Raw genomic sequence first — 26035 nt, 5'->3', positions numbered from 1 at the left:
TTTCTTTCCACCACGACACACACGTCAGTGTGTACTCTTCCTGGACTGCATATACAGAAATCATTCCACAGCAGGACATTAACTCATTGCTCTATGAAATCCATGACTTTAGAGAAAAATTTCTAGTTGCTATATTTTGCTTTACAGTGTATACTAAATATGAAACAAACCCAAATTGCCTTTATAATACTGAAATAGCTTTACTCTATTAAACCAAGACTATAAACATAGGAAATTTTTTTAAAAAAGCTTGCTCAAATGATATCTGCACTCAAAGTCACCCAAGCCCATACACAGAAATAACAGTATAGTACTGAATTATTATATTGCTATACATTCTGGGAAGTTACTAACCAATGTTTGTGTATAGATAGTGAAGGAAAAACTGATGTGGACAGTTTCAAATTAATAATAATATGAAAATAGATCACTGTGGGCTGGAGAGATGGCTCAGTGGTTAAGAGCACTGTCCGCTTTTCTAGAGGTCCTGAGTTCAATTCCCAGCAACCACATGGTGGCTCACAACCATCTGTAATGAGATCTGGCGCCCTCCTCTGGTGTGTAGGCATACATGGAGGCAGAATGTTGTATACATAGTAAATAAATAAATCTAAAAAAAAAAGACATCATCTGCATTTAAAAAAAGAAGAAAATAAATAAATAAATAAATAAAAGAAAATAGATCACTGTTTTCACAATTACAAACCACCACTCCACAGTCTCCTTCTCAAACACCTTTTCCCAGCAATTGATATTTGTCATTTTGCCTTCTTTAAAATGCCCAATGGTCCTACAAACACACACGTACAAACACATTACTATATTTCATGGCGCATTACTGAATGCACGTGTACTGCATAGATCCAATTTAAGGGATAGACTCAAGTCCAAGTGTTCCTGAAAGTTGGCCCCACTAGCGCTCAACTCTCCACCTTTACACATGAAGGGCCCATATGCTCCACTTTATAAGGAGAGCTTATGTAAAGTTTCAAAACCACATAGACAGGACTTCACAGCCTTCCACTGGGCTCTTATTTTCCTTTTTGAAAACTTATCAAAACTCCAAGATGTGTCAGATGTGACAGCTTAAGCAAAGGGAACAAGAGCTGGAGGCCAATCTGAGCTAAACACTTAATCCAAGGTGAGTAAGGGTTAGAGTGAGACCCTTTCTCCAAACAAAAGCCAAAACAAACAAACAAAACATTATAAAACTGAGATGTCTAGGGTGTTCTTAAAGAAAAGGGGACTTTTAAATATCACTTCTCTCCTCCCATGCTAATTCTACATTCCTTAAACTTAAGAGTCAATTTCTAATAGAGCCAATTATTTTATATGAACATCCAATTCTATTTCACAGCAGGACATGATAGCATACACCTGTAACTCTAGCACTTAGAAGGTAGAATTTAAAGACCAGCCTCAGTTGCACAGTGAGCACATGGCCAGCCTGGGCTACTTAAGAACCTGCCTCTAAAGATATTCTTACGTTCCTTTTATTCCTTAGTTCAATGGTCTCAATGTAGCAAGTATAAAGTGAAAGAAGCCGGGAGGTGGTGGTGCATACCTTTAATCTCAGCACTCGGGAGGCAGAGGCAGGCAGATCTCTGTGAGTTCGAGGCCAGCCTGGGTCTACAAGAGCTAGTTCCAGGACAGGCTCCAAAGTCACAGAGAACCCCTGTCTCGAAAATAGATAGACAGACAGACAGACAGATAGGTAGATAGATGAAGTGAAAGAACTATGATGGATATGGAAAGATACTGTCAGGTACTCCCTTGCGTCTCCTGAAAGGGCAGCAGGCTGCAGTGGCTAGAGTCTACCACCCCAGGACTAGAAGGCTGACACAGGACTGCTGCCGGAGGTCAGAGCTAGTGTGCGTGTGCACTACAGAGTAAGCTGTAAGACAGCGGAGGCTACGTCGTGAAACTCTTGTGTCTCAAAAAAAGTGTAGATAGGTTTAGGGATAAACTGAAAAAACTTTACTAGCTTTTGATTTTTAATTGAGTGATGGTCTAAGTATGGAACCCCGCCCAGCCTGGAATTCACTGTGTAAACCAAGCTGGCCTTGAACTCAGAGATCTGCCTGCCTCTTCCTCCCAAATGACAAGATTAAAGGTGTGCCCCCACCACACCCTGATGTTTGTCAAAGAGAACCAAACAGTTCTTGTCTCTGGGCTGACTGCTTTATTGTTTTCGCTGACTGCCAGCAACACTGGGAGAATCAGATCCAAATTACCTCACAATTTAATTCAAAACAAACTAAGTTATTTTTAAAATGTGGCCCAAGTCCACTAACTAGTTACAGCAATAGATTAATCAATGCAAATAATACGTTATGTGCCTCATGACATAACTACCATTTTTGTTGTTTTTCTTTTTTCAAGACTTGGTCTCACTACCTTTCCCAAAAGCACTGTAACTCACGAAGTAACCCAAATAGCCTAAAGCTATCCTCCTGTCTCAGTTACCCGGAATGCTGAGATAAATTTAGCAGCAAGATTCTAACCCTAGATTCTAGATAAAGTTTTAAGCACAGCTGTAAACGCTAAACACGTGACAAAAATTAGCTAGAAAATGTCAATCCATGCCATGTTTTGTATTAATACTAAATAAAAGATATCCTCACACAAAATAACAGCGGCCTATTTATAGATCCAATGATAAAAAAAATCACCTATTGAAATACAGTAACAATATTTGGTTAAGCACACATGCTTGACTGTTTAGGCTGCCTCTAAACTGCTAGCCTTGCAAGCCCCCAGATAAATAATAAGTCTTATCAGGCTAAAGTCCTTTTACAGAAAATGCTTACCAAAATGGGCAAATGTTAACAGTTATAAAAAACATGACAACATCCCCACCCAACTGAATGTCTTACAGGGACTTTATCAATAAGTGAGTGCATAAATGTCGTGGCACCAGGCCTATACAGGTTCACAGAATGATCACATTTTAAGACTCATGACGGAAAGGGCAAAATTACGAAACCATAAACAGTCACCACCGCATATCCACCAGCCTGTGGAGAAACTACAGACACTACGTTCGGAAGCTGTCATTTTTTTTTTACCAAGTTTTGGAACCCGCATACACCCTCACCCCAAATTCATCAGTGGGGCGAGCGGAGGCTGAGTCATTCCGTGGAGTAACTTTACACCCATGCTCGCACTCCGGGGTCGGGACAAAGGCTTCACCTCTGGGGTTCCACCCCTCAGTGCACTCCCGTTCGGCCGCGGTCCAACCCTTCTCGGGTTTCCAGAGCCCGACACACCGCTGCGCCGAACACAGGTGGCGGAGGCCGCGCGCTCCAGACCTCTGGCGGGCACGGGGCGCCCCGCCGCTCCCGCGGTGCTGTCAGCGGCCGGCGGATCCCACCGTCCCCGGTTAGGACCGGCGCGGCGACCCTGACAGCCCGTGCCGACAACCGCTCCCACAATCCCGTCAGGGACCCCGAGCCCTCCGCCAGATGGGGGCAGGGGCGGCACTCACCCGGCGGCAGCGCCTCCTCCGCCCGCGGCAGCAGCACAGCCGGAGGCCCCCGGCACCATCTTCTGCCGCCGCCCTGGCCTCGGCGGCGGCCACCAACCGCTCCAGCGGCGCCGCCAACCGACACAACCGTCGGCGCCCGGCCGCCGAGAGCCCGGCGCGGCCCGGAGGTTTGGCGGTTGCGGGGTCGGCCGCAGCCGCTGCTCAGACCTCTTGGCACGGCGCGGGGACCGGAGTCAGCCCGCCGAGGCACTGGGACCCAAGGCAGCCCGAGCTCGGTGACACCGGGTCGGGGCCGCCGCGGGGTTTGTTATTGTCAACTCGGCCCTTCCGCCGCAGAGCACGCCGGGAAACAGCCAGCCGGGGGAGGGGCGCTCCGGACGGCGTCGCCGGGGCGTCTGCGCAGATCCGGAAGTCGCTGAGCAGCCGGGAAGGGCGCGGTTGGGTCCGCCGGCGTCGCAGCCCGGCTGCGGCTCGTCTGTCCAGCCCAGTCACGGGAAGGTACTGCGATCCCCCAAGGTGAGCTTGACCTTCTGGCCGCGGCACAGCGACCCCGCCAAAGTTGGAGCAGCCCCAGGCGAGGAACCGGAGGCGGAAGATTGAGCGCTGTCCAGCTCCGGGGCCTCTTGGCCGCCCTGACTGCCGGGGCAACACTGAGGTCGGTGACTGGGTCAGCCGACTGTCACCTGGGGCACTCATACCCTGACCGCCTGGGCGGCAGGCAACTCGGAAAGTATGCCTGGCATCTTCGTAAGGGTAGGGCGGCACAGAATCAGGCGCACCAGGTAAACCGAGAGCACGTCCAGCAGAGGAGAAACGAAGCTGAGTGCACTGGACTGTAAGCGGCACGACCGTGCGATACCGAGGTCTCTAATGAGTCAACAACTTCAAGACTAGGGACGAAGACGTCCGTTTGGGAGAATATTAAATTTGGAAAGGTAATCGTGCTCAGGCAAGGACTTGAAGCTACAAATTTAAAATCTGATGAGCCAATGTTACACGCAGACTAATTTTGTGACCCACTTATTAAATTGTTGTTTCCAGGAATTTCTGGTTGAAGTAAAAGTTCAGGACTGCTATCTCAAAGTAAAAAAACAAACAAACTGAGAGCCAGATCTGCAGTCCTTCATTTATTGTAGTAAAGACTGGAAAGCATGGGCTGGTGAGCATTAGCTGCGTCTCAGAGTTGTTCTGGAGCGGAGCTTGTTTAGATCACTGTGTTTTGAACTTTGCACCATATCCCAGAGATACTTGTCTTTATGATTTTTGACATGCTATTATACATATTGGGTGTTTTTAACCTAGAATTTTAATATATTAGCCAAGCAAAGTAAAGCAAGAGTGAAGAAAATAAGCACAAAATTATAATGCATCAGGGTAAGGAATGAATTGTCAAGACTAAAGAAAAATTTTTTTACTAGCACATCAAATTTACATATATAAGAAAAGTCTAGTTAGAGATTGACTGAAAAACAGGGCTGGTGAGATGACCAGAGGGTAAGCCATGGTCTCTCTCACACTGAATTTACAACAGTCAGGTCTCCGTCCTAGGACCCACATTGTGGGAGGAGAGAACCAGCTCTTTGGAGTTCCCGCACACTAGCACAGCAGGGCTTTTACCTGGTGTTTCTCACAGTTAATCGGTGCCGTTCATCCGTACAGATGCAGTCGGGTTTCAAACGTGAGAGCACCACATATCCTCATGGCCATCTACTAAAAACTAATGTGATGATCTTGACCCTGACTTCTTTGGGGAACTATTATTACAAATGTCTCATTGCCACTTTATACTGCAGAGGACATGATTAGAGTTTATATGCATCTCAAATTCTTTACTAAGACGAAAGTGAAAGCGTGTTACCTGAGTTCTGTTAAATATATTTTTGAGTACCTAGGAGATACGTGTTGCTAATCATGTGTACCTATAAGTCTTCTCTTCATAAACCATTTTCCCCCATTCTCTTCAACACTCTACTCCATAATAAACAAGAATGAAGTCCTCTTGCAGCACCACTTGAAGCATCTTAATCCAGTCGTAGTTTTGCCTTCTGGGCTTTTCTCAATGAAACTGCAAACAGATTTTCAGGGACCTTTAAATTATGTTGAACGGACAATGCTGAAGCTTTTTTATTTGAACTTACTGGTGCATTGGCCATGCTTGTGTTGTCTCCTTCCTGCTGCTTCAAAACCCCTGTCCATTACTTAATTATTTCCTCAAGTTTCAGGTAATTAGAAAACACTCTGGATTAGGTGCTGTGTGAGATGAAAGATACTTACTCTTGTCCTCGACTCATTTTAAAAATTATGTCTGTTTTGAACAAGTTAAAATACTGATTGAAATTTTGCTTTTAAGAGCTTGCTTAATGACTAAGAGCACTTGCATTTAGATCACAATACCCACTTGGTGGCTCTCAAAAACCCACAACTCCAGTTCTAGGGTATCTGACACCCACTTCTGACAGTTTTAGGTACCAGGCATATGTAGTGTAGGCAAAACACTCATCAACATAAAGTCAATATTTTTAATTTTTTAAATGATAACTCAGCTGTTGTCAGTCACTATTGAAAGTGCCATGGGCACTGATGATGAAGAGGATTTTCTGTCTTCAGTTCTGTTTACAGACCCTAAAGCTGCCCTATACCATTGGTTTGTTTATATTCTCTCTATAGCCCTGGCTGGCTTGGAACTTGTTCTGTAGTCCAGGCTGGCCCCAAACTCAGGTATCTGCTTGCCTCTGCCTTCTGAATGCTGGGATTAAAGGTGTGCACCATCACCCAGCAATCAAAACTCTTTAAAATACAAAGTGACATTTTGTCTTATTTGTACCTTTTATACATTTTGTAAACTGCATGCCTTTTGTAACCTAAAATAAATGTTTCTTTCCAGTTTCCAAAAGTCTATTAATTTTATTAACATTTGTTTTCAAGTTTATGTCCTCCAGCGATCCTTCAGTTTTAATCAATTTGCTCTCTGTACATACAAAATACTTTTTCAGGAGTCATTTATTTTTAAGAGACACGCATGCGCGCGCGCACACACACATGTTTGTGCAATAGCACACGCGTGGAGAAGAGAAGACACCTTGCAGGAGTCAATTCTTTCCTTCAATCGTACGGTTTCCTGAAAATTGCACTCGGGTCATCAAGCTCAGCAGCAGGTGTATTTACTCTCGGAGCCATCTCACAAGCTCCTCATTCATTTTTTAGTGTGACTCACTGCTGTGGAACAGTCCTTTGTACACTGTAAAGATTTCTCCTTTAGTCGGTCTAATAAAATGCTGACGGCTCAGTAGCCAGGCAGGAAGTATAAGTGACCAAACTAAGAATGATGGGAAGAAGGGCAGAGTCAGGAGCCGCTGACCAGACTCAGGAGAGAGCAAGATGGGCATGCTGTACTGAGGAAAGGTATTGCCACATGGCAGAGCGTAAATACAGAATATGGGTTACCTTAAAATGTAAGAGTTAAGCTGGGCGGTGGTAGTGCACGCCTTTAATCCCAGCACTCGGGAGGCAGAGGCAGGCGGATCTCTGTGAGTTCCTTGAGTTCAAGGCCAGCCTGGTCTACAAGAGCTAGTTCCTGGACAGCCAGGGCTACACAGAGAAACCCTGTCTCAAAACAAACAAAAAAAGAGCTAGTTAATGAGCCTGAGCTTTTGGTCGAGCGTTTATAATTTATATTAAGCCTCTGAACCAATTATTTGGAAAGCAGCCCTGGGTATTTGGGCCCTGATGAGAGAGAAATGTCCAATTACAATTTACTGTAAAGGAAATATTGAAGTGAATATTTGCATATCTGGATTCCTGGCTTTCCACTGTCTCCCTACTCTCCAAGCTGTATTATCCTGAAATCCCTACTCCCAACACCTTCACAGTTCTCTCTTAATTCATAAGAGAACATCTTCACTTCTCAGCCATGAAATCTTCAATCCTAATGAATGAATTATCATGCCAGTCATAATTCTGTTCCTTGTGTTTCTGGTTGTTGGCTTTAAATGTAGCTCATCTTACAGCTCTTTCTGTTTTTCTGTAAAACCACTTAAGTGCTGTGCATTGCATTTACCAGAGAAAAGCCATATCTTTGTTAAAGGTGAGGTGTTGATTAGAACTTACTGATCGTGGAAAGCTGGAATAGTGCAGCTTCAGAGCTAAATTATCTTGGACTAACAGCCCTCTTAGGCGCTATTCACTGCCTACCTTGGTATGACTTACCAGTCCTGTGACTTGTTTAGGAATGTTTTGATGGCTCACTTCCTCCAACCCAGAAACAGAATGTCATCAGATAACACACAACTCAGACCCACAGCTGGGACTGCTCCTCCTGTGCTGTAATACCAGTGTTTCCACCCATTTGAAAGGTACCTTGACTTGTGGCGCTTCTTTTCGTACAGTGTCTCTATGTAGTCCCCGCGAAAGGTACCTTGATTTGTGGCGCTTCTTTTCGTACAGTGTCTCTATGTAGTCCCCGCGAAAGGTACCTTGATTTGTGGCTCTTCTTTTCGTACAGTGTCTCTATGTAGTCCCCGCGAAAGGTACCTTGATTTGTGGCTCTTCTTTTCGTACAGTGTCTCTATGTAGTCCCCGCGAAAGGTACCTTGATTTGTGGCTCTTCTTTTCGTACAGTGTCTCTATGTAGTCCCCGCGAAAGGTACCTTGATTTGTGGCTCTTCTTTTCCTACAGACGGTGTCCCTAAGTAGTCCCCACTGTCCTGGAACTTCATAAGTAGACCAGACTGGCCTTAAATGCAGAGATCCTCCTGCCTCTAGCTACAGAGTGCTGGGATTAAAGGCGTGTGCTACCACACCTGGTTTATGACGTTCTTAAATACAAAAACTTTGTAAAACTTTGTTAGAACATGTTATTTAGGGTAAAAAGAATGACTAGTGGGTACATATTTGACTACCTACAATTTTCTTTCGTTCGTTTGTTTTTTGATATGGTTTCTTTGTGTAGCTTTGGGGCCTGTCCTGGAACTCACTCTGTAAACCAGGCTCTGTCTCCTGAGTGCTGGGATTAGAGACGTGCGCCACCACTGCCTGGCTACAAGTTTGTTTGTTTTTGTTTGTTTGTTTGTTTTTGTTTTTCGAGGCAGGGTTTTTCTGTAGCTTTGGTTCCTGTCCTGGAACTAGCTCTTGTAGACCAGGCTGGCCTCGAACTCACAGAGATCCGCCTGCCTCTGCCTCCCAAGTGCTGGGATTAAAGGCGTGTGCCACCACCGCCCGGCCAAGTTTGTTTGTTTTTATAAGTATAAATTAATACATTATTGTATCCTTTGCAGATGTTTTGTTAAAATTAGTAGTTGATGCTGAGGATGTTGCTCAGTAATAGAGCATAAAGCACTGGATTCAATCTCCAGTTTTATAAAACAAAATTAGTAGATGCTGAAGATTAACAAATGATATGATTAGTTATAACTTTTAGGCTTACATAAAGACTCGAATAGAGGCTGGAAAAATGACTTAGCAGTTAAAGGCACTTGTGGGTTTAGTTCACAGCACCTATATAGTGGCTTATAACCTTCTGTAACTGGCAGTGTTGGTATACAACTTTAATCCCAGCACTCAGGTGGCAGAAGCAGATGAATTTGTAAATTCAAGTCCAGGCTGGTATACACAGGGAATCCCAGGACAGCCAGAACTACATCGACCCTGTATCAAACATCCTAAATAAATAGTAAGGGTGTGGTCACCCTAGCCTATAGGACTACATAGTGAAAAACTATCTCAGCAACAACAAAAAATATTGAATAATTTTTTTTTTTTTGCTTTTTTGAGACAGGGTTTCTCTGTGGTTTTGGAGCCTGTCCTGGAACTAGCTCTTGTAGACCAGGCTGGTCTCGAACTCTCAGAGATCCGCCTGCCTCTGCCTCCCAAGTGCTGGGATTAAAGACGTGTGCCACCACCACCCAGCCTAGTTTAATATTTTTGTTTTGTAATTTGTTTTAAACTCTCTTTAAATATTGATTGACTTACAAAGTTTCAATTTTTTAAAAATTCAACTTTTCTATGGTTATTGTTTGAACATACTAGAACAAAAGTATTAAAATGTATCTGTTTGAGTGTCATACACTAATTACACCACTAACCAGACACAAAGTCTAGGGAGACCTGTCTTTTTGTGTGTATTTTGTGTAGTCCTAGGAATGAAATCCAGGGTCATTCAAATGCATACCTCAAGTAAACCTAAATCTACTTGCAAAGCTTTCTGAGTTTTTATATTGGATCTAAGATTAATTTGAATTTATCATTCTCAACTCTGCCTTGGTCTTTGTAAAAAATGGGTATGTATGGCACACACCATTAATCCAAGCACTTAGGGAGACAGAGGTAGGAGGATCTTTGAGTTCGAGGCCAGCTTGGTCTACAGAGTGAGTTCCAGGGCAACTGGAGATACACAAAGAAACCCTGTCTTGAAAAAAAAATTAGGTATGTAATTTACACATACATAGCTAATAGGTTAGGTGACATGTAGGAGCAAGAAAATTGATTAATTTACATTTGAATGGTGATCAAATTCCTTTTTTTTTTTGTTTTAGTTGTTTTCTTGTATTAAAAGTTTTCAGATGCCAGGTGTGGTGGCGAACACCTTTAATTTGGGAGGCAGAGGCAGGTGATCTCTGTGAATTTGAGCCCAGCCTCTATGGTCTTCATAGAGGCTCCAGGCCAGCCAAAACAAAAACAAAACAAAACCTTAAAGCATTTATATATTATGTGTGTGCATTTGAGAACAACTGAGTGGCTTCATAGACTGACCTCAAACTCATGAATATCATTTCTACCTCAGTCTCTTGATTGCTGAGATTGGAGGTTTGTACCATCTTGTCCAGCAAATTCTTCTTAAAATCATATTGGGAACACCTAACCTTTGTCACCTAATTCTGTACATTACATGGGACATTATACAGTACTAACTGTATTAATTATCTATACAAATACAGTTCTCACCTCAAAAAGGTCAAGTAACCATGACCCAAACAACATGGATTCAGGTTAGTTTATGAAAATGATTAAAATAAGTATTTAATTCTAGAACAAAAGAAAGTCCTAAATCAAGGCATTTCCCCCCAAATACATTGGTAGTAGCATCAGGTCAGATGGGTTACAGGAAAGTGGGGAAATCTCTACTATAGGTCTCAAATGTTACCTGTTGACATCCTTAACTTTTGGGTTAGTGGAAGCCAGGGGGCAATGAGTGTCTACTAAGGAAAGTAAAATTGCCCTAGATAATCTGACTCTGGACCTGCAACATTTCCAGTCTCCATAATCACAGAAGTTGTAACCAATCAGCAAGCCTTGTAGAACCTTTAACATGTAGTATTTTCTTTTCTAGAAGCCTAAGTATCCATTCCCCAATACACCCTAGAATTCAGTCAGTACTCCTTGGACAATGAAACTAACCCCAGCAGTTTTTGAAATCTATAATGTTTGTGTGTACTTGAGTTTAAACACTAATTTAATTTAATTTAATTTAAAAGAATATTTTAAATAAATAACTCTTTCAAAATATTTCTTAATTTTTTTAATCCATTTACATTCATGTGTTGGAGCCTATTGTCACCTCCTATTTATGAATCCATATCCCAGGGTCTGGGAGCTGACCAAAGACAAGAGTTGCATGAATGCTTCTTTTCCTTCCATATATTGATGTTCCCAATAACAATGTTACCATCCCATTTTAAGATTTAAAAAAAAATGAATGTCACCAAGAAATAATCTCAGCCAGCTTTTGTTAAGTTACAGATTTTGGTTTTAAGTTTTGGTATATAATGTGCTGGTATAATAGAACATAGAAAAACCACGCTGGAACTGACATGGAAGCTTCCCTACTCCTGGTTGGTCCTCATAGTCCTGTGAAGTGCTGTGCAGGCTGCTGAGGAAGAAGAGTCATCAGTGGTCTTCCTCAGCTGTGGGTCCTGCAGGGTACAATACTGACCAGGCAACATGTGCCCACTTGTATAGTAGTGGCGAATGTGCTGTGAGTGTAACCAATGACTTCCTGATTAGTTTTCAGGCTTACTCCACAGGAGGGAATTCACATCCCACATTGTAAACCTGGTCAAAGCACCTGGCTAGGGAGGCCATAAACCCTAACATGGAAACTACAGCTGTTCTGCTAAATGAAGACGAAGTACCTGACAAACTACCTTTTAAATAATTGTGTTTATGCCCCATAGATTAATACTGTTGTCAGCTTTGATCAGAGTAGATGCTTTCCCCAGTGATCAATGCTGTTTGCGGACTCACAGTGAACCAAAGTGCTAAGAATAAATGACTAATGGATTCTCAGCCATAAGCAGTACATCTGTGTCACCCCCTCCAAGGTTACAGAACATTTCAGAATAGAGGACGGGAAGAGCCAGAGTACTGGGAGAGGGTGTTGTGAACTGCTGTCATCTAGGCACGAAGTAGATGTAGCAGTCTTAAGCTCTCAGTTCCTGTGATTGTGTGCACAAGACCTGCACAAAATAGGGATCATCAACATTCTGTCATGAAGGAATAATAGAGACTTGTGAAGACCCTTCATTGAGTATTTACCGGCAAGTAGTGATAATTCATGAAGGCAGATATGCTTTTTTTTTTTTTTGGTTTTTCGAGACAGGGTTTCTCTGTAGCTTTGGTGCCCTTATCGGAACTAGCTCTTTTAGATCAGGCTGGCCTCGAACTCCCAGAGATCCGCCTGCCTCTGCCTCCCGAGTGCTGGGATTGAAGGCCAGATATGCTTTCTTTAGTGGTGTATGATGTGGGATTCCCCTCTGTATGCTGTAAATACCATTGGTTAATAAAGAAATGTCTTTGGACTGCTCAGGGAATAGAGGTAGGTGGGGAAAACTAAACTGAATGCTGGGAAGAAAGGAGGCAGAGTCAGAGAGAAGCCATGTAGCCCCATCAGAGACAGACGCCGGAACTTCAGCCAGTAAGCCACAGCCACGTGGCAATACACAGGTTACTAGAAATGGGTTAATATGTAAGAGTTAGCCAATAAGAAGCTAGAGCTAATGGGCCAGGCAGTGATCTAATTAATACAGTTTCTGTGTGATTATTTAGGGGCTAAGGGGCCAAGAACTAACTAGCGGCCTCTTCCAACAGGTATAGCCATTGGTAAGATGCCTCTGCTCATGTAAATAACCTTTCATCTATGCTCTGGTAAGATACATTCCTATGAAACTCACTGAGTCACCATTGGGTGGGCAGAATAAAAACACAAGGTTACTACTGGAAAGAGAAGTGATCAATGGGAGAAGGCGGTCAACAGGAAGACATAATGGAGTGAATGTGATCAAAAACATTGTAGTCACATTGTAATCATGTATAAAAATGGCATAATGTGGGTCTGGAGAGATGGCTCAGCAGTTAAGAGCACTGATTGGTCTTCCAAAATATCTGGGTTCAATTCCTAGCACACACTTGGCCGTTCACAACTGTCTGTAACTCCATTTCCAGGGGACCCGGCATCCTCACACAAACATGCAAGCAAAACATCAATGCACATAAAATAAAATTTTTAAAAATGGCATGATGAAATGTATTACTATGTATAACTATTGAATGCTAATAAAACTTAGAATAATAGAGTTGCTAGAAACAAAAAGTTATAGCTAGATGTAATTCATGTCTATAATCTTAGCACTCAGGCTGAGACAGGAGAATTGTGAGTTCTGGACATAGCAAGAGCCTGTTTCAAAAAAATTTAAATAAATAAAATAATTTTAAAGGTAAAATCTAAAGAAGAAATGTTATCATTTTCATATTTCATGTATCTTCAAAAGTATTAGGAATTTGGGAACATATTTCTGCATTGCTATCCATGAACAATTGAAAATTCAGAGAAATTCCAGGCTAGTGAGATGACTCAGTGTGTAAAAGCACTTGCTATCAAACCTTCATTATTCTCATGAGACACTGAGAAGAAAACACAGAATTTGAGAAAATATTTGTAAGCCATATAAAGATAAAGTATCCAGAATGTATAAATAAATTTTGTTTTGTTTTGTTTTGTTTTCCAAGACACGGTTTCTCTGTAGCCCTGACTGTCCTAGAACTTGCTCTATAGATTAGGCTGGCTTTGAACTCAGAGAATACTGGGATTAAAGGCTTGTGCCACCATTTTCAAAGGAATAAAAATGTGGAAAGCATTTCTGCAAAAGTATGCAGAAGTAGCTAAAAGCACATTAGAACATCCTCAATTCCACTAGTCAAGAAGAATTCAAATCAAAATTATAATGTGTACTAGACTAGCCAAAATTTAAAATGACAAAAGCAAATGTTGGCAAGGAGAGAAACTGAAACCTTTCTATTGCTAAGGAACTGTAATGGTGTGACCCCTTGGAGAAATGGGCTCAGGGATTTATCCTAAGACTCAATATAGTTGTTGCTGCATGGTCCAGCAGTTCCACCCCCAGAGAAACGAAAACATGCCACCAACAAAAGTTTACAAATTCCAGGTGTGGTGGCATGTACCTTTAATTTCAGCACTTGGGAGGCAGGAGTAGGGAGATCTCTACGTTTGAGGCTGTCCTGCCACATTATGAATTCTGGGACTATGTAGAGAAATCCTGTCTCAGAAACACCAGTAATAGTAGCTAACAACAATAATAAATAAAGTGTACAAATGCTCATAAAACACAATTCACCACAGCTCAAAAGGTGGACAGTCCAAGTAGGCTTCAGCTAATGAATGGGTGACCAAATGTAATTATATGTTCAAACAATAGACTATGTGATAGAAGAATTTAAGCAAGGGACTGCAGAGATGACTCACTTAGTAGTTAAGAAGTTTTCAGTTCCTAGCACGTACATCAATCAGACTGGTCACAAGTACCTGTAACTCTAGTTTCAAGGGATCTGATGCCCTCTTGTGGACATCTCAGGTGCCTATATACATGTTTGTTTACCCCCACACAGACATACTGTATTAGTTAGGATTCTCTAGAGAAACAGAACTGACAGAAATGTGTGTGTGTGTGTGTGTGTGTGTGTGTGTGTGTGTGTGTGTGATTCATATGGTTTATAGGCTTTGGTGAAACAATGGTTATCTCCTAACAAAAAGTCCAGGAATCCAATAATTGTCTGGTCCATGAGACTTGCTGTTTCTTCTGACCTTCAATATATCCTGGAATTCTGAAGAAGTAGGTGTTGAATAATATCTGTGTAAAGATGTGTTGCTGTTTTACCTCACATGTCTAAGGCACCTGATTGGCCTAATAAAAAGCTGAATGACCAATAGCAAGGGAGGAGGTAGAGGTGGAACTTCCAGGCAGGGAAGAAAGAAAGGGAGGTGCCAGAGGCCAGACAGACAGACATGGAGGAAGCAGGAAAGTAGGACATACAGAATGAAAGGAAGGTAAAAAGCCCCAAGGCAAGATGTAGATGAATAAAAACAGGTTAAATTAAGTTAAAAGAGCTAGTGGGCAAGCCTAAGCTAATGGTGAACATTCATAATTAATAATGAATCTCTATATCTTTATTTGGGAAGCGGGTTGGCCATCCAAAAAAAATACCAACTACAAACGGTGCCCAACGTGGGGCCCAAAATCACATAGGGTCTGAGGAAGCTGGAAAAAGAAAACCATGGGTCCAGCTTCTTTACAAGGTGCTGCTGTGCAACAGAGCTCTTGAGCAACTGGCATAATAAGTAGAAGCAGCCAGCAGCTGGCTTACTAGAGCTGGGGTGCTTAGATGCAGTTAAACACAGCTCTTGGTTCATCTCTCAGCCACGGCTACAGGCTTAAGGCTTGGCTCTCGTGGACCTGATGAGGTCCAACCACCAAAGCCATGTGGTGGAGGGCCTAACTGTGGCTTAGTCGTTCAAGGTTTGGCTCATATGGTCAGAGAACACTGCAGGTGCACAATAAAACAGGTCCAGACTGAAAAACTTAAATGGGAACAGTATGTGTAGGTGCTTAAGAGCAGAAAAGAAACTGGGTTAGACAGTCATAGGAAAAAATAGTTTAGCCTGGCGGTGGTGGCGCACACCTTTAATCCCAGCACTCGGGAGGCAGAGGCAGGCAGATCTCTGTGAGTTAGAGACCAGCCTGGTTCACAAGAGCTAGTTCCAGGACAGGCTCCAAAACCACAGAGAAACCCTGTCTTGAAAAACCAAAAAAAAAAAAATAGTTTAAAAATAAGTAAAGTCTTTTTTTCTTAGTTTATTTTGTTTTTCAAGGCAGGGTTTCTATGTAGCTTTAAATCCTTTTTTAGAACTCTCTTTGTAGACCAGACTGGCCTCAAACTCACAGAGATCCACCTGCCTCTGCCTCCTGAGTGCTGTGATTAAAGGCATGTGCCACCACTGCCCGGCAAGTAAAGTCTTTAAAGAAGAGTAAAATAATGTTTCTTTAAAAGCCACGTAAAGATGGGAAATACACAGCGAGTTTGGATTTTATAAAGTATAGTGCTTTACTGACTTTGAATTGTTTTGTTTTGTTTTTTAAAGATTTATTTATTATACAGTGTTCTGGCATGGAGGACACCAGACCTCAGTACAGATGGTTGTGAGCCATCATGTGGTTGCTGGGAATTGAACTCGGGACCTCTGGAAGACCAGCCTGTGTTCTTAACCTCTGAGCCATCTCTCCAGCCCCACTTTGAATTGTTTTGACTGCTGATGTACAAATGACAGCTGCTGAGAGACATGGGGTTGTAAAAGGAGTTGATGAATTAAACCAGCCTAGATACTTTAGGGATGTCTTAACTTTAAAATAGAATTCAGAGATGCTTTGTGTTGGGGGAGAGCTTATGCTTTTGTTTCCACAGGAAATGAAGGTTGCGGGTTCTTCAAAATTAATAGAGACCAGATTTGATTGGGGAAGAATCAAAATCTGAAAATCTTAACTACAGACATAAAGAAATAAACCAAGAAAAACTGCGAAGCAGGAGACATACATGCTGATCCCTTGACATGGGAACAGCTCTGAGACTGGGTGAGACAAGATAATTCTTGTTGGTTATAGAATCCTCATGATTTATTATCATTACATGCCATCATTTCATAGGCATGGATAGAAGTTTGGTTATACAATCCAAGCAAACTTCTAAGTTGACAGATGTCTTTTTTTTTTCTGAGACAGGGTTTCTCTATGGCTTTGGAGCCTGTCCTGGAACTAGCTCTGTAGACCAGGCTGGTCTCGAACTCACAGAGATCCACCTGCCTCTGCCTCACGAGTGCTGGGATTAAAGGCATGCGCCACCATCGCCCGGCTTTTTTGTTTTTTGTTTTTTTTTTGGACAGATGTCTTTTACCTGCTCAAATATAAAGCAAAAAACATCTTTGGCTGTCCATATTTATGTTAATGCAGATGTGTATGTTACCTTTGAAAGTTTGTGTGTTTTCAGAGCAAGGGGACCAGACACCAATGAAAATGGGTGGCCCTGGTGTTCCAACCTTTTAGAGTGCCACTATTGCAGTCTCCTCAGAGTTCTGTACTCAGAACAACTTCAAGGCTGCTAGCTAAGATGGTCCAGCCTCACAGGCTGCTCTATCGAGGACTTCAGATAAGTCTTGGACTTTCCCATTACACAGAGATTTAGAGCTAGTTTTCTTAGGACTTGACCATTATCTCAATTTTCTCAGCATCCCCTGGCGATGCAGTCACTCCCAGACATGAGGAAGCAGTCTAGAAAACACAGTGTCTGCCTTCTCAAGGGTGGGGAGGGTGGTTTTTGGTTATTTGGTGGCTTATGAATGTTTGTCGTTGTTTAGTGGGAATATAAGACTATGAGATAAAAAGACAAGTATTCATCTCAAGTATTTTACATTCATATGTGTTTTGTATATTGGCACAAACTTAAGGTTATTTTTGGTAGTGTGTGTGTGTGTGTGTGTGTGTGTGTGTGTGTGTGTGTGTGTGTGTATGTATTCCTGTAGAAAGTATTATACCGGGGCTGGAGAGATGGCTCAGCGGTTAAGAGCATTGCCTGCTCTTCCAAAGGTCCTGAGTTCAATTCCCAACAACTACATGATGGCTCACAACCATCTGTAATGAGGTCTGGTGCCCTCTTCTGGCTTGCAGGCATACACACAAACAGAACATTGAATACATAATAAATAAATAAATATTTTTTTAAAAGAAAGTATTATACCTGTGCAGCTCATTTAAAAATGTAACATACTAGTTCTTGAAAGCTATTATTAAAACTGGTTAGGATAATTTTAAAAATGCAGATTAGTAGTCATCTTTAACATTTAAACTTGTAGTCCTGTTAAGTATGTTTCAAAGTTAAACATATATATATATATATATATATATATATATATATATATATATATATATTTCGAGACAGGGTTTCTCTGTGGTTTTGGAGCCTGTCCTGGAACTAGCTCTTGTAGACCAGGCTGGTCTCGAACTCACAGAGATCCGCCTGCCTCTGCCTCACAAGTGCTGGGATTAAAGGCGTGTGCCACCACTGCCCGGCCAAACAGATATATTTTTAATAGATAGATGATCTTCAAACGTTTCAGAGGCCTATATTATATGACTTTTAAGATCTTTAATAACCTAAGGCTTTTCATGACAGTGAGACACATCTGCTCCCCGCAGCACCAATCTGCTTCATAACAGGATGATGGGCATTGAAGAATCTCCATATGGAGTTTGCTTGGATTGTGGCAAAGCAGTTACTTTGGTAAAACACCAACAGTGGTGAAGATGAAAGGCAGAACCCAAGTTTAATCCTGAAACATAATGGAAAGAACTAACTCTGACCTCCACACATGCACCTGAAATAAATAAGTGTTAACTTTTGTCTTTTGAGGCAGGGTTTCTCTGTGTAGCCATGACTGCCTGGAACTCACTCCGTAGAACAAGGCTGACCTCGAATTCAAGGAGATCTACCCACCTCTGCTTCCTGAGTGCTGGGATTAAAGGTGTGTGCCACCACTGCCTGGCTATACATGGATTTTTTTAAAATAAATAAAGGACTATTGGGATGGTTCAGCCACTCAGCCTGATGACCTGAGTGTGACCTCAAGAATCCACATAGCAGAAAGTGAGAACTGACCTGTGAACTCTGTCCTTTGATTTCCGCATACACACTGTGGCACAATCAGATTATAAACACAAACTAAAATAAATAGTCATAACAAAACCAAACATATCAACACAAATGGGTCAAAACAAAATGTTGAGAGCATTTTAGAATAGAAACAATCAAAACATCAACTGATGATGGTAAATGTGGTCAATTGCTTTGAGAAAAGAGAAGCAAGAAATGTATTAGCTCTCAGTGACCACGCTGCTAAATCAGCTCTGTTATTTAACCACCATTGAGTGGTGTTTAAGACAGAACTGATTTAACCCTCCTTGCATCTACTACATTAAGGAAAACAAAATAGAATGGTGAATGGAGCTCTGGACTTGTATGGGGATGGTTACCCCTAAGGTGGCCAGCAAGGTAACATTGGCTACAGCTGTCTATTGTATTGATCCATTGTCTACTTTTATGCCCAACATCTTGTACATTTGATTATTATAGCCTTGTGATATAATACAGTTTGAAATCAGAAACTGTGATGTCTGTTAGCTTAGTGAAGTTTCAGATTTTTTCCTATGTCTATAGAAATTGTTGCTGGGCTTTTCAAAGGCACTGCATTGCATTCTGTTGGGTAGTATGATCGTTAATTTGATGAAATTAATTCTTCCATTCCTTGTACCTGAATAATTTTATTGGTTTTAACTTATTTCAGCAATGTCTCGTAGTTTTCAGATTTAATTATCTAAGAGTACATTATAAAAAATTAAAAATCATTTTAATTAATTCTCTACACACACATACACACACACACATATTCTTTTTTTTTTTTCTTTCAAGACAAGAGTTTTGCTCTGTAGCCTTGGCTGTCCTGGAACTCACTCTGTAGACTAGGCTGACCTCAAAATCACAGAGATCTGCCTGTGTGTGCCTCCCGAGTGCTGGGATTAAAGGTATGTGCCACCTCCACCTGACTCACTTTTTTATTTTCTTCTATTTTGTTACTGTTACTTATTTTTTGAGAAAAGGTTTCTGTGTAGCCCTGGCTGTCCTGGAACTTATTTTGTAGAACAGGCTTGCCTTGAACTCAGAGATCCAGCTGACTGTGTCATTAAAGGCCTATGCCACATGCCCTGCCTCATTTCACTCTTTTGATGAGTTTATCTGGTCTTGCATAGTTGTTCCCCAATACAACGACCCAGCTTTTTGTGTGTGGTGGTATATAGAGTACACTCACAAGGTTGTAAATTGAGTTGAACACAGTTCATGCCTTCAACTCTTGAGTACTTTAAATCCTAGAGTTTGACAGCATATTCAGAATAATAATAATAGCACCATGACTGTAAAATGGCCAAGACACAAACTAAGCAATTTCGGTCCTATCATTCTGTGTGTATATGCTCTTCAGAACTACAGCATTTTCCCATACATCTTATGACCACCTCAGCCTAGCTTCAAAATATCTGTTCACACTGTAGAAACCTACTGACCTATTATGTTTTCCTTTTTTTTTTTTTGCACTGTGTTTAAATTGATTGGGAAAAAGTTTGAATTGTATAGTAATAAAAGTCAAAACCAATAAAATATTACTGATTCACATTATTTTGTATTTTGTTTCATGAATATAAAAAATAACTGTCTTACAGTTGCTGTTGTGTGTTCTAGCACTCCGGTGGTGAAAGTAGGGTGCTCAGAAGTTCAAGGTCAACTTTATTTACATAGGGAGTTGAATACGAGTTGAGGGTAAAAACCCTTTCTAATTGTCTTAGACTAGGGTTATAGCAGCAATGATTGAGGGCGTGCTAACATTGCTAGAGGACTCACGTTTCCCCACAGTAAAAGACTAGCAATACCTGTTTGGTGTTCTGGCTGGTTTTGTGTCAACTTGACAAAAAAATGAGTCATCAGAGAGGAGGGAGCTTCAGTTGAAAAAGTGCCTCCATGAGATCCATCTTTAAGGCATTTTTCTCATAGTGACAGTGGGGTAGGGCTTATCCCATTGTGTGTGTTGCTGTCCTGGTACTGGTGATCCTGGGTTCTGTAAGAAAGCAGACTGAGCAAGCCAGGGGGAGCAAGGCAGTAAGCAGCTCCTGCCTCCAGGTTCTAGCCCTGTTTGAGTTCTTGTTCAGACTTCCTCCAACTTTGATCTGGAAGTATAAACCAAAAAAACCCTTTCCACCCCAACTTAAAGTTTTGGTCATGGTGTTTTGTGGCAGCAATAGAAACCTTAAGACACCTACCTACCATTACAGCCTCTGGAAGACTAAGGTAGGAAAAAAGTTTCAGTTCAACCTAGGTTACACAGTAAGACCCTGCTGTTAAAATTAATAATAATAATGAATATTAACAATTAACAATAATGTTCTTCTATAGAGGAGGGAAGTGCTAAACAATGGTCTGTTTTGGGCACACCCCACAGGTCAGGGAAAGAGAAGACAAAAAGCATTTTAAAATGGAAAGGAATAGTTGAGAGGTAGGTGGAAACTTGTGAACTTAAGATAAGAAAGATGAAAATGAGAGGCTGAGACTACAAGGGGAAGCTGCTAACTTCCAAAACATGCAATTAATGGGTTGTGTTTATCATGACCTGCTTTTGCTTCCTTGGTGTGTATTCTGGCAGTGGCCTGAGATTTGTAAGCAATCCATTTTAAACCATACATTTGAAACGTAAGTTTCCAATTAATGATGGCAAGGGGTGGAGGTAATAAAACCTACCCAAAAAAGAAGTGTATTGTGAGCTACACCATCAGCCCTCATGAGCTGATGCTTCAAGAACCCAGAGTGCTTCATTCTGAGTCACGCGACAAGCCAAACTAGAAACAAATAAACAAAATCTTTGCTTTGTAAAGCAGTGTGTTCTTTAAATAGACAGCTGGGGACGTCCTGGAATGTATTGAGTGTGGTGATGGCGGGGGCGGGGGTGTACGGACCACTTTGCTTCAGGATTTCCAATATATGATATGTTCTGTTGCCCTACCCACAAAATACATCATGACACAAATATTAGAATGCCAGCGTATAGTTATGAAGTTCTTAGACGAAGCTGCCTCTTTGTCGTGATATGCAGAGTTGAACTCAAACTTTAGAGAACTGATCACTTTCACAGAGCAAACCTATGAATTAACTCTGTAAATATAGCTGGGTGCGGTGGCCATTAGGGAGCTGGGACTATTTCTTCTACTCAAAAGATGACTCACAGGGCATATTTACGCTAGAGTAGAAAAAACAGTCTTGATGTATTTTTTTTTTTTTAGCTAACTAGTGACATATTTTCTTCAATTAATAAATTGAAAGAGTGACCAGCTGGGCGGTGGTGGTGCACACCTTTAATCCCAGCACTCGGGAGGCAAAGGCAGACGGATCTCTGGGAGTTCGAGGCCAGCCTGGTCTACAAGAACTAGCTCCAGGACAGGCTCCAAAGCCACAGAGAAACCCTGTCTCAAAACACCCCCCCCTCCAAAAAAAAAAGGAGTAACCAGAATCTAAAAGCAATAAAAGGTTATAGGGGGCTTGGGGATTCATCTCAGTCCCTAACAAAAAGGCTATTCCCTCTCAACCTAAACATTTCCATCTTAAAATAACTGCCCCAGACAGCTGGGCTTTCTGGAGACTAGCTGTGTCTGCAGATCCCCTTAGGCGCTGCAGTTCCCAAGACTATCAACAGAGGACAGCGAAGTGTTCACCCTGACACTTTGCACTCCCTGCCCTCAGACACAGTCTTACTGCTTCACTCAGCAGCAAATACCTGTGGTAGATCAGACAGTCTAACAGGTGTTTGTGTAGAACTAATTACAGCTAAGGTGCATGCTGTGCCTCTCCTCATAGCATACCCGGGACTCTGGAGTCTGCCTTGTTCACCTCTTACAAGTCCGGACAGAGCTCTTGAAACATGTTGTGGAGCATAACCCCAACTGTCCATCAGGAGGTATGTGGACAAACTGTAGTGCATTCACACAGTTGAATGCCACTCTGTAATAAAGAAAAAGACACAAACCAGAGCTACATGCTTCAGCATGTGTATGCAGAAACCATGTTTAAGTGAAAGTTTAAAGCATTTATTAAGTTGAAGTATTGGAATGAAAAAGTCAGGCAACTTTTTCAACCTTAAGGGAGAGATTTTGGCAATTGATTACAATATTATGAGTAGCAAATTAATTTATCCACTAATGTCAGCGTGCACAGAGAATAACATGAATAGCAATGCAATATTATTTGGGAGTAGAAGACTGTCCATTAGTAGTAAAGAGATTCATTAATTTGTGGTGCATAAATCCTCTGCACCCAGGATAAAAGAGTAAGGAACATATATAATGTATATAATTAACTCTCAGTCACCTCTGGAAGACAGAAGTGCTGTAAATACTGGGTATTTCTAGGAAGTTACACTAGACACCTATGGCACACTTGTGAAAAAGAAACTTCACTTTCCCCTGGAAACGTTTGATTCTTGAAGTGTCAGGAGCCAATTTCCTCCTAAAATCATTACAGGAACCATCACCCTGGGGAGTCTGCAGAGAACCCCACACCCATAATTGTGTTAGGAATCAAAGCCTACCCCACACCCAAATTGGCTGTTTATGGAGAGCTATCTGTTAGCGGAACCCACCCCGCAGTCAAAACTATCTAAAGGTCTAGGTGTGTCGACTCGTGACTTCTTGAACTACAGTGACTTGACCGAAGATAACCTCCTGCCTACTCAGACCAACTCAGACCATGTGACCAACGTGAACCACGCGGCAAGAGCCCAGGCCCCTGTGCCCATCCCCCAACTCTTTACCCTATAAAAGTTGTATCCCGTCCCTAATAAACGGAGGCTCTGACAAACTTTGCATGGCCTCCTTCCTCTTTCTTAGCCCATTTATATTCCAGGTAGTGCCTCTCCGTGACCCTGGAATAACTGAACTGCTAGGTGGGTTACTAACCCTAGACTAAGTAACCCGTCGAGGCAATCAACATTGAAGCATATATCTGTCCACTAGAAACTTTCAGTGATTATCACAAAGGTTCCCCCTTGCCTGGAGGGAAGGCATGAGATAGGCCACAAGGTTGGGAGCATGGAGCACCATGGCCTCCCACAAACCTAAATTCTCAAGATGAGTAGCAGCAGATGAGAGACTTCTCATCTGGACCTTGCTGCAGTCCTCTTGCCTTCTGAAGAGTCCTCAGCTTGTTTCAGTCCCAACTGAGATGCAGGAGAACTTGAAGCTGGCTCTGGACCCTACCCATGCCTCTTAGCAGATGAATGATCTTTTAAAAAAAGAAAAAAGAGAGAGAAAGAGAAAAAAAAACCCTAACTTTTCTGTATGCCTCTGTTTTTCCACTTCCGTAGCAGTACTATGTATAATACTTAGAGTTGAATACAGCACCTGACAGGTAGTAGCAGGTCAATTAACATGGCCTGCATTTAGTTAGAAAAGTACCCTTTCCTCTTCCAAGCCCATGTCTTTCCTCAGCCTGTGCTGCTTCTGCCCCCAACTCCCATCCCAGGAGCTTTTGGTGGGGGATGGAGGGGTGAGGGGCTGGCTAGTCTACTGTCTGCATGTCATTTCCTTGTTGTCTGGAATTACAAACCATTTGTATGTTCCTCCTATGCTCGTTTTCATTTTCTGCTTCCATTTTTGTTTTTATGGGTGTTTTTCTCTTTTTAAAATGATTTATTTTCATTGTATGTGTATGAATGTATGTATGGTATAGGAGAATGTGTCCATTGGATCCCTGGAACTGGTAAGTAATCCTGGGTCTTCTGCAAGATCAACAAGTGCTGTTATAACTGAGTCATCTCTTTGCTGGACGGTGGCAGCACACGCCTTTAATCACAGCACTCGGGAGCCATCTCTGTAAGTTCGAGACCAGGCTGGTCTACAAACTCCTGTCTCAAAAAAACAAACAAACAAAACTACCTGTCTCAAAAAAACAAACAAACAAAAACAAAAACAACAACAAAAAAAACACAACTGATCCATCTCTCTCTAACTTAATTTTTGTTTGTTTGATTATTTGTCCACATAGCTCCATTCTGGCTTCCAATTCATGATTTCCCTGCCTCAACCTTATGAGTGAGGGGATTAAGGCATTAATCAGTATGTCCAGCTCCTGGTCTGCCTTTTGTTGTTCTGTTCTCCACATCCATCTTTTCAGAGATGCCTCTATCAGCTAATGGCACAAAGAAATGAAACAGTTTCTAAAAACAGTGATTTGGGGGTGGGGAGATAGCTCCAGTAGATAACAATTACAGTATTTGAGAGACAAAGGCAGCGGGATCACAAGTATGAACTAGCTGGTCTCAAAACACAAAACAGTTCTTTTATATAATATATTCCATGCGGAGGCCAAAGAAACCAAAGGTCACGCGGAGCGGTGGTGGCGCATGCATTTAATTCCAGCATTCGGGAGGCAGAGGCAGGAGGATCTCTGTTAGTTCGAGGACAGCCAGATCTACAAGAGCTAGTTCCAGGACAGCCAACAAAGCAACACAGAGAAACCCTGTCTCAAAAAAAGACCAAAGGTCAGAGAGTTTGGGACTTGTTTTTAGTTTATTTAAGATTATTGTGTTTCTAACTCAAACAAAGGTCCCACCTATATGTAAATCAGAAGACTATCATCAACAGGTGTGGCTAGTTGCCAGACCTCCTGCTCCTGAAATAGGGAAGCAATTGGTTCCTACCTAAAACAAAAGTCTAAGGAGCCAACTAAGTTCCCTTTATGGAAATAACTTGGGATTCCACCCAGGGAGTGGTTCGCTACAGTGTGTTTGGTCTAGGACGTGAGCAATAAAAGTTGCCCATGTCTTTCAATTTGTACGTCAATGCAGTCTTCTGTTTTACCCCTATGTTTTAGGGTCAGGGGTATATTAACCAATTGGAAATTAAACACAGGTGAATTTTCAGTACTCACTGAAAAATTCTCTCCCGATACTATCCTATATGTCTCTATGTTATTATTTTCATTCGTGTCTTTGTATTCATCGCTATATTTCTATTCCCACACCTCCACTCTGGAAGGAAGGTATTCTTGTTGAGGTTGGCCCCCGACTATTCCAGAACATCATTCACTTGACTCTGTCTTGGAACTGTCTTGTGGGGTAGAGATCAAATATCACCAATGGAATTTAGTTTCTGAGCACTAGAAACATAGAAAAGAACTGGATTAGACACCCCCTATCCTTCTATCCTTGTCATTACAGAATTATAATGCAATATGTGACCGAATGATATTTTTTCTTTCTTCCCCTCTGCTAATTTTCTCCTTTGCCTTTCTCTTTCATCTCATCATGTCCTATGAAGGATTTAAGGAAGAACTGTCCTTGAATAATCATATCGAGAGCTAAGCCTCAAACAGTGTAAGCTACCAGTGGTTTCTTAAATATGAAATCGTCTGTATCACTCACTTAGGATACTGCTATCTACCACAGTAGATGAATTCCTATAATTTTATTTTTATCTAATTGTTTTAAAAGTTGAGGCCTGACAAGAATGAGTTTGCATATTTGCCCACTCCTGCAAGAAGCTATTTTAAAAGATGCCATTGGGGACTGGAGATGTAACTTAGGGATAGAGTACGTACATGTCACAGAGGAGGCCTTGGGTT

At 41.8% G+C, this 26035-nt stretch overlaps 2 protein-coding genes across 4 annotated transcripts in view; one reads left to right on the top strand and one right to left on the bottom strand.

The window, feature by feature from the left end:
* The window catches only part of Rb1cc1 (RB1 inducible coiled-coil 1), a 65469-nt gene extending 61845 nt beyond the window's left edge, over nt 1-3624 (bottom strand). For 2 of the 3 annotated variants that reach the window (XM_075967081.1, XM_075967083.1), the window contains exon 1: nt 3488-3622. The gene's annotated coding sequence lies outside the window, so the exon portion shown is untranslated. Of the gene's footprint in view, nt 1-3487 lie in introns of all 3 variants that reach the window. The other variant, XM_075967082.1, reaches the window with a different exon arrangement.
* Nucleotides 3430-16483, top strand: Polgarf (POLG alternative reading frame). The gene is made up of 3 exons (XM_075967084.1): nt 3430-4422; nt 6481-6642; nt 16235-16483. Exon 1 carries the CDS (start codon nt 3465-3467, stop codon nt 4005-4007), a length of 543 nt encoding a protein of 180 aa, XP_075823199.1. The 5' UTR covers nt 3430-3464; the 3' UTR covers nt 4008-4422; nt 6481-6642; nt 16235-16483.
* Nucleotides 16484-26035: the final 9552 nt, after the last annotated feature.

Source organism: Microtus pennsylvanicus, chromosome 3 (genome assembly GCF_037038515.1).
Source record: "Microtus pennsylvanicus isolate mMicPen1 chromosome 3, mMicPen1.hap1, whole genome shotgun sequence".
NCBI lineage: Eukaryota > Metazoa > Chordata > Mammalia > Rodentia > Cricetidae > Microtus > Microtus pennsylvanicus.
This window is presented reverse-complemented; position numbering and strand designations above follow the sequence as displayed.